The following is a 9,624-nucleotide window of genomic DNA, read 5'->3' on the forward strand; positions in this document are numbered from 1 at the left end:
AGATTTTTAAACAAAATAAACAACTTGAATGATTTATTTTCACACAAAATCTGTTGCTCCATTAATGTTCAATACAACGTAAAAAAATTTTCTTCTGCAATTATACATTTTAAGCGCAGTGAATAGCACATTTTTTCTTAAGGTGGGCCTTTAGCCCCGTTGTACCCTATTACCTAAACTGATATTGAATGCAAATCATGTGAAATACAGCAAATAGATGTGTTTCTGACTGTATTGTACCTGAACGAGAACCTTGTCTTCCCCTCAACTCAAGCTGAGTCCCGTTGTTCTTGATGGAGTGAGTTTTGGCTGCATGCTCACATCCTCTAAACCTTGAGTCGTCCATCTCTAAACAGCAGAGCTCCAAATCACCATACTTACACTCAGGGCTTGATGATAATTGCCTGTCAATTCTAATCAGGCTACAAAAGAGCTTTTCCCTCTTCCAAAAGAATTGTAAGAAAGCTCTCGCTCTACATTAGGACTCTTTTAGGGGAAATATGTCTTCTGATTTAATGAAGCCATAAGAAAGGACTATGCTTTCATAAAAACCTGTGAGTGCACAAAGAATAGCTGACAACCAATCACCCGGATACTAAAACACAGCGTGCTACCTAACTAAAGGTATTTATTACAGTAGTAAATTCAAGGATAAAAGGAGGGGAAAATGTGTCCTCTTTTATTCCAGAGAACTGAAAAGGTGTACATACAAATGGGAATAAAACAGTTTTTATTCAACTGTCTGTTCAACAGTCAACTGCTTACACACATTTTCAAAACTTTGCCTCTTTCTTTTCAAAACTTTACACACAAATCCTAGAATTGCACACACAAAATGCAAAATGCCGCACATCTCAAAATTCAAAATATCACAAACACATTCAAAATATCACAAACACATCTCAAAAGCAAACATTTGCAAACACCTTTGCCATAATATTAATTCCTGTTAGATTTTTGTGTGTTACATAGAGAATTGTGTGTTGTGTTTTGCAAAAAGTGTTTTATGAAATTGAAAACTGAGTCAAAGGCCGAGAATTAGTGTATGGTTCTGCAGATGTGGTGTGTGCTTCTGGTGTTTGAGTGTCAGGTTTCAGAAATTGTGTGACAAGTAAAGATTTTGTGTGTAAGCAGTTGAAAAAAAAAAAAGTAATATAATGAAATTGAAAAATGTTGATGTTCATGTTGATTAAAAAAAAAAAAAGTTTTCATGTAATGACAGCAAGTCAAAAGCAATATAATTAGACCTGTCAATAAATTTAGTGTGATTAATAATTAAATAAATAAATAAAATCATACAATAATTCATTCTACTGTTTTATTTCCTCTTTTATGCACTCATTCACTCTTTTATTTTTTTGTATTTTTTTTATTTATTAATGATTTTAAAATTATTGTTGTTTTTTGTTGATTCATGAGTTACACTTGTTTCATTAACAACAACAACAACAACAACAACAACAATAATAATAATAATGGTGTTTAAAATAACAACATAAAAAATGTATACATCATGTTTAAGTTGTCATCTTGGCTGATTCTTGGCTGAAGTGTGTGTATTTTTTAATTGTTTAGTTAAAGGTAATTATGTTAGGGCTGTCAATTAACATGCTAATTTAAATAGGTTAAAAATTAAAGGTTATTATGGTTTATTTATAATTATTATAGGTTAATAAAAAATATTACTTATAACTCTTGCACTTGCAATATTTATTTTGTATTATTTATTTATGTATTATTATTATTATTATTGTTGTTGTTGTTGTTGTTGTTGTTGTTCCATCAACCATTACTGATGTCAAAAAGTATTATCAAATATGGATAAACAAGTACTACAAGTACTATCAATTTTGCCCCTCTATTCAATATTTTTATTCTTGAAATATTCTCCTAGAAACACCAGTTCATTTTTCTACATTTCAGTCATTTAGAAAGAGTAAATTTGAGAGTATTAATCCACAGCAGAACCTCCAGAGCCCCTTTGGATAACAGGACAGCAGATTACCTGCCTCAGTTCAACACACATTAACTGCAAATGAGGATTGTCTTTATTTGCAATTCTAAAATAAAGACAAAGACATGAAATGCAAGTAAAAGTATCAATGCACAAAGGCATTTATTCATGCTTGGATTGTAAAGAGAAGTTCCTTTATGTGGAAAAGAAAAGATGTGTGGCTGTGTAGATGACAGCTCTCAGTTCACCAACAGCTGTATTCCTGAAAGAGAGTAAAGGTGCTTATCTCTCTTTTCCCGGTGAAACTGCTGACACAGATACACATCCAGCACAAGACTTTCCATGGACCCTTGCTCTCTCTAGCTCAGAATGTAATGAAAACCAACCGGCCTCAGCAGAATACATGCTTTGATGTCCACTGGCACTCAGCCCTTTCTCTTTCTGTCTCTCTTTGTGTCTTTCTCCCTCATGGAAACCAAAAGACATTTCTCTGTTCCTGCTTCCATGTCTTTCCTTCTCAGTTCCTTCAGAGGATGTTTGAAAGCCTGACAGCACTGTGCAAACGAAACATTTCATTTATTATAGAACATCAAAACAGCTCAGTGAGAGTCCTAAAGGACAAACGCACAGGGAAAGCAAACTTATACACACCATGTTTACAAAAATGCAGTGCAAATAAACAGTAGAGCAGCTAAGACCGCAAAACGAGAATGATATTACACAGAAATTAACTGGTCCAATAAGCAGCCTTCACATTTGTAAACAGAAGTAGGGTTGAAAAGCAGTGCGTTCTGTTTTATCTTATTTTGGTTGATGTTTCAAACTTAATGATTGCATTTACACTGAAATATGATGCTTACATATTAATATTTAAATTATTATTATTATTATTATTATTATTGTTGTTGTTGTTGTTATTCCATCAACCATTACTGATGTCAAAAAGTATTATCAAATATGGATAAACAAGTACTGTTATTTTGATCAATTTTGCCCCTCTATTCAATATTTTTATTCTTGAAATATTCTCCTAGAAACACCAGTTCATTTTTCTACATTTCAGTCATTTAGAAAGAGTAAATTTGAGAGTATTAATCCACAGCAGAACCTCCAGAGCCCCTTTGGATAACAGGACAGCAGATTACCTGCCTCAGTTCAACACACATTAACTGCAAATGAGGATTGTCTTTATTTGCAATTCTAAAATAAAGACAAAGACATGAAATGCAAGTAAAAGTATCAATGCACAAAGGCATTTATTCATGCTTGGATTGTAAAGAGAAGTTCCTTTATGTGGAAAAGAAAAGATGTGTGGCTGTGTAGATGACAGCTAATTGTAGAATTGTAACTTTTCTGCCCATTAATGTCACAACCACAGCAACTTTCTTGCAGCTCAAACAGTAGATCATGGCACTAGTATGACCAAGGTTATGGGTTTGATTCCCAGGGAATGCAAGTAAAAAAAATAAATAAAATAATCATAGGTGTCTCGGCATTTGTTTTACTACAGCTGCCAACAACTGGGTTACTTCTGTTAACCCAGCAAATGGGCAGCATTACCCAGAGTTACCATGGAAACACTGTCCAATATTCAAGAGATGACTGCTGATTCACATCACGAAGCAAGAGAAATAAAATCAAGTGAAAAAGTATCTTTTCACTTGATTGCTTACTAGCTCAACTCAAAAGAGCCACCCACAAGTCTATGATATTCTGTTCTCTATAGATATGGCTCAGATCATTCCTTCAAAAAAGTCTCGCTATAAAGAAAAGGGTTTTGTCAGTCAGACGAATACCATTTGCTTAGAAAAGTAACGACAGACTGCATGTTGTGTGTTATCATTCATAGCAACTTTCTTGCAGCTCAAACAGTAGATCATGGCACTAGTATGACCAAGGTTATGGGTTTGATTCCCAGGGAATGCAAGTAAAAAAAATAAATAAAATAATCATAGGTGTCTCGGCATTTGTTTTACTACAGCTGCCAACAACTGGGTTACTTCTGTTAACCCAGCAAATGGGCAGCATTACCCAGAGTTACCATGGAAACACTGTCCAATATTCAAGAGATGACTGCTGATTCACATCACGAAGCAAGAGAAATAAAATCAAGTGAAAAAGTATCTTTTCACTTGATTGCTTACTAGCTCAACTCAAAAGAGCCACCCACAAGTCTATGATATTCTGTTCTCTATAGATATGGCTCAGATCATTCCTTCAAAAAAGTCTCGCTATAAAGAAAAGGGTTTTGTCAGTCAGACGAATACCATTTGCTTAGAAAAGTAATGACAGACTGCATGTTGTGTGGTATCATTCATGTCTGCTGCACAAATTATGTGAGATCAGCTACACATCAAACATGAATACATCTGTATTCTCTTATACACATGCACTTCATATTTTGACACACATCCTACTCACATTCAATACGTATCTGTTCCATCTCTGACACCTCGGCGATGGACTCCTTCAGGTCCTCTACGAACTTGAGCAGCTCCTCTGCGCTCTGAGCACAGAAATTCAACACCTGCTTCTTATCAGAGCCCGAACACGGAGACACAATAGTGATGGCGTGAGGATAGTCTGAAACAAAAACAGACAAAATAGAAACATTACATTAGCAAAAATTAAGGTTTATGTTGTTATTCACTGACAATCTTGGCAATTTTCTTCTGAAGGTCACATCCAGAATGTGTTCACTTCCAGATTAAATTATCCGTCAACTTCAATGCTGTCATAGTCGGAAAAATGGAATATGTTTGTTATAACCTAGCATGACACATTTTTGATATACTGATGTAGAGTTATATGAGCTATATGAGTCATGTGAGTCATGCTATACTTGTTTGTGTGTATTTTTGTCTTTTTTTGAAGCTTGACAGAAATGGTCACTTTTGGAATCTGTCACTAATGAAATGTGTGATGATTCTTCAAAAATGTCTTATTTTGTGTTTCACATACATTTGGACATTTTTTAATGAGAGGGTATGTCAATAGTGGCGGAATTTAAAGTTTTTAAAATTATTAACTATTCCTCAATCATCTGAGCATCAATATAACTATTAATTTTTGGTAAAATTTCCTATAAAACTTAATAATAATAATAATAATCCCAAATAAACATATTTAATTATACATATAAACTCAACCTATATTACGCTTTAATGTGACATTTTTCCCCAAGTAAAACAGAATATTCAATGGAGAGAGAAAAAAAAAAAGATGACTTGGTTGACCTTGATTTATATTCTGGATTTCAATATGAGTTTGCAGGCCGGTCAAGTCCACCCTTGGAAACAACTCAGCGTATAGACTGTATTACTTACAACAGTAGCCTAAAACACTGCCTAAATTGTTATTTGGCTATTACTGACCAGTAGCCCACATAGCCCAAGTGGTGTTAGCAGAACAGACATTTAAAAAACAATTATGCTAGGATGATGTTTTGTTAAAGTTCTGACTTTGAAACTTCTTACATTGTTACAGCATAAGATATACCTTTATAACGCATTCATAACATATTAATAACACCTTTATAACACATTTATAGCACAACTTCTCATTTCTTGCGGTATTTACATTTATAAGCCTTACAAACTCCATCACTAGAGTGACTGTCAACTCAGAAAATATTTAGTGTCTTTTATTGTCGTGGTCATGGCTGGAAACATGTTTGTTTTTCTGCTGATTTACACGTTTGTGTCTCTCTTATGATGACCAGTCTGTTCAGTCAATCATTAGAAAATCAAGTGGGGTGAAATACAAGCGTGAGCCATAACACTCTCATGCTCTCCCCGCTCTGTCCAAGCATGGCTGCATGGACAGGCGTGTGGAGTGTTGCCCAGAACATAACCATACCGCCAACACTAACTGTATGCAATATAATTGTAATAAATATACTTGACGAAAGTGGTCCTGATTGAAATGCTAATTAGATTCACTGTCACTCATTAAAGCAAAAGAGTAAAAATGGTAAACACAAGCTCTGTTCCAAATTCTGATGAGCTGCCTAGCTACCATAGTTACTTCTAAAGCAGCATACTAACTAAAGTGATACCTTATAAGTGATTTGGAACTCTCTACATTAGCAGCACACCACACAAATAGCATTCCTTAAGTTAAACAATTAGGAGAGATTTATGTTAGCATGTTGCTAAGCTAGTTAAAATTACAGTTTTTAATACACTTTAGGTGTGTCCCAAATCGCATACTTATGCACTATTCTGTGACGTTTTGTAGTACAAATAGTGCGAGTAGTGCATTTAAAAACCCGAATGATGCCCTTAAATAACCGAAAAAAACGAAGTGTGGAATATTGGACACTTCATGCACTCAACTGTCGCAGCTTATGTCGCGAAGGGGGAGGGGCTACCAGACTACGATTATTAATGACAAAATAACCTTCAATTCATACACTACATGGTTGAGAATGTACTGTATAAGTGCATAATATATAGTGCGTCATTTGGGACACAGTTTTTGTTTCTACTTCCTTGCATTCAAATTGCAATTATTCATCCTGTTTGCTACATTAAATTAAATCCAGGAATTTAACTCTCAGCTGACATTCTTAATTCAATTTTGAATGGCACACACTTCAACCCTGCTAGCGGTCTTTCAGTGTTAGATTGTAAGTGTTTGACTTTGTGGCTTTGACCAAATTATTTGAGCAGTTGTGGGAAAGAAGACTTCATTAGATTTGCATTCACACAATGGGGAACAACTCTGTAGTGCAAAAAGAGCATGGAAATGGAAGATCAAGTTGAGTGCATTATTCTCTGGATATGGAAAATGTTCAATGTGCACAGTATATGTAAGAGTAGTTTGGCAGTATGCTATTCTGAACATAATCTATGGTGTTCCAGTAGTCCACAACACAACGCATAGGACTAAATTGGTTGTGCTCTGCTAATTTTGGCTTGTTTCCGTTGTGTTGTGCTAATTTCATTGTGTTGCGACCTGTTTCCGTTGGGTTGTGATAATTTCATTGTTGCGGCTTGTTTCCGTTGTGTTGTGTTAATTTTGTTCAATTGTGACTTGTTTCCGTTGTGTTGTGTTAATTTTGTTCAATTTTGACTTGTTTCCGTTGTGTTGTGATACTTTCATTGTTGCGACCTGTTTCCGTTGTGTTGCGGTTTGTTTCCATTGTGTTTTGCTAATTTTGTTGTGTTGCAGCTTGTTTCCGCTGTGTTGTGGCGATTTCGTAGTGTTTTGGCTTATTTCTGTTGTGTTGTGCTAATTTCGCTGTGCTGTGGCTTGTTTCCATTGTGTTGTGGAGATTTTGTTGTGTTGTGCACTACTGGGCCATTATAATAATCAGATATTTTTCCTTTTGGGTTTTGATATAAAGATGCTTTATGCTCCATTCTTATACTTGGATTTGTCATCTTCTCTTTTTCATTGCCTTGATTAACAATAGTATAAATAAAGAACAAGAAAATGAAAAATGAAGAACATAAAAATAAAAAAATAAAATCTACATAATGAAATGTAACTTGTAGTTACCACAAGTAGGTCGTTGAAGAGGAAGACCTCTCTCTGGTGAGCAGCTTGCTTCTGGGCTTTGTTGATGTCAGTCACTTCAAACAGCCGACTGCAGCACGCACGTCTCCTGTGAGGCACTGACAGAACCTGAGGATGGACACGTTAAATTGCTTCTCTAAAAGATACATCTTGAGTGACATTTCATTTGTTGTTTCATATTACATTTAAAACAGTGGTTTAACCTTTTGTCCAACACTATATTCAAAGAAGACGGTGGAGATATTAAATTAACCATCATTCATTCTGTGATTAGAGATAATTTGTTCTGCATTCCACAACTATAGGTTCTTCAATAAAACCAACATTGAGTGAGTGAGTGAATGAATGAACGAATAAATAAATACTTTTAGCATTTAATCTTAAAGTTAGATTATTTCAGTACATTAAATATATTTTTATATTTTTGATAATATATAATTTAAATACTTTTAAGTCATCCTGTCGTACCCCTAGAAACTTGCTGTGCCATAATTTAGTTGTTGGAACCTTGCGGAATAATGAGGACTGCACCAGTGATGCCTTCTATATGGTTTTTGAACAGAGCTGTTGTTATTCTGTGTTAATGTGGACCACATTAATCATAAATATTATATACATTTTACCTAGGACCTCCTTCCAAAAACAGTAACATTGCATTTGATGCATTCTTAAACAATACAAACAAAAAAGTGCTGGTACAATATCAGAATCCGCAGGCAAGCTCCACATTTGCCCTTCTGCAAACTTGGGATGTGACCTGCAAAAACCCCAATGGCAGCAAAACCAGAAAAGCCCAACCAGGCAGAGGTTGGGAGAAGAAGAGAGAGGTGATGAATGAGATGTGAGGGGAAAAGAGAGACCAGAGAGTGTCAGCAACATCTTTATCAACTAAGGGTACGATTACAGACAGAACTAGATTTCCATGTTATTTGGGTCGATTGGATTCTGCATGAACTGTGGCACAAATCAAATTTGCTACAAAAATACAATAAAAAAGCCTACTGAAGTACAAAATTATGACATGTAAGAAGTTTATTCCAAACAATTTGATCCAGAAATCGCACTTGTAGGAACATGAGACTGCAAAGTTTATTGAAAGTGTAAGGAAACTTTTACTATTTACCAGTTTCATGAAAATGCAAAGGTTTCCTATTCAAAGACACTATTAAGAGTTTCCTATTAAGAGTTTTTTTAAGAAGAATAAATGTGTTAAAACATTTTTTATACATTTTCTCGTATTTTATATGAATCTAAACTGTTACCGTCATTGTAGAGCCCATATAATAAATGAAATACATGTTTCTTTTGATAAATAATTAACATTTTGTTAAATGTTACAAATTATTTTCAATGGTTGATTGTAAATAGTAATGAAAGCTGCTGCTGGCAAATTAATTATTTCCAATTTCTTACAGAGCCATGCACATAATTAAATCCTTATCAATGCATATAGTGTATTAAATAGTAGTATTTCCCCCATAAAAGTTATTAAGCACAACATCTCTCATTTCAGAGATGGTTTATTTGCTTATTCTTTAAAGAAGAATTTTTATCTATGCACTCATTCTCAAAAAAAAAAAAACTGAATTTGTCAACTTATACTATCAAATTTATTCTGATAATCCATTCGTGTCTAGGAAATAAAAATTCAATTCTATTTAATTTCTAGTTATTTAGCTTTTGTTTTGGATAACCTTTAAATCCTGTCTTTCAAAGCTGCTTGCTTTTCAGTCCAAGGTGAATAAATATGTCTACTGGCTTTGAGAGAATACAACATTTTTGTAAGCCAGATAGAGTTATGCTGGAGGTGAATGTGAAATGATTTCACTTAATCAAAGTCCTTTACTTCTATGATCGCTAAGTTGCTAAGCACTAGAAAAAGACTGCATTGCAGCAAATAGAGAACATCTTCAGCATCAGAACCTTGAGGGAGATTGACTAGCAACAGAAGGCCTTTCATTCTACATTGAATTTGTTTATATACTCTAGGAGTCTGTTTGCCAAAATTAAAAATATATCTAGTAAAATGGTTTCAAATAAACATTTGTCATTCAGTGACTAGTTTGATGAGCATTAGGACCTGATTCACAATTGACTTCAACGTTAGCATGTTACTAAGCTAACAATGTGATATTTTAAAGGATTAG

The 9,624-nt window shown here is 34.3% G+C and overlaps 1 protein-coding gene across 1 annotated transcript in view; it reads right to left on the reverse strand.

The window, feature by feature from the left end:
* LOC107726828 (IQ motif and SEC7 domain-containing protein 3-like) overlaps positions 1 to 346 on the reverse strand; it is a 16,877-nt gene extending 16,531 nt beyond the window's left edge. Inside the window, exon 1 of the mRNA XM_016536529.1 lies at positions 241 to 346. Within this exon, the coding sequence (XP_016392015.1) occupies positions 241 to 346 (106 nt within the window). The remainder of the gene's footprint in view (positions 1 to 240) is intronic.
* Between the last annotated feature and the right edge of the window lie 9,278 nt (positions 347 to 9,624).

Source organism: Sinocyclocheilus rhinocerous, unplaced genomic scaffold, assembly GCF_001515625.1.
Source record: "Sinocyclocheilus rhinocerous isolate Xijiao unplaced genomic scaffold, SAMN03320098_v1.1 scaffold155, whole genome shotgun sequence".
NCBI classification, from domain to species: Eukaryota; Metazoa; Chordata; class Actinopteri; order Cypriniformes; family Cyprinidae; genus Sinocyclocheilus; species Sinocyclocheilus rhinocerous.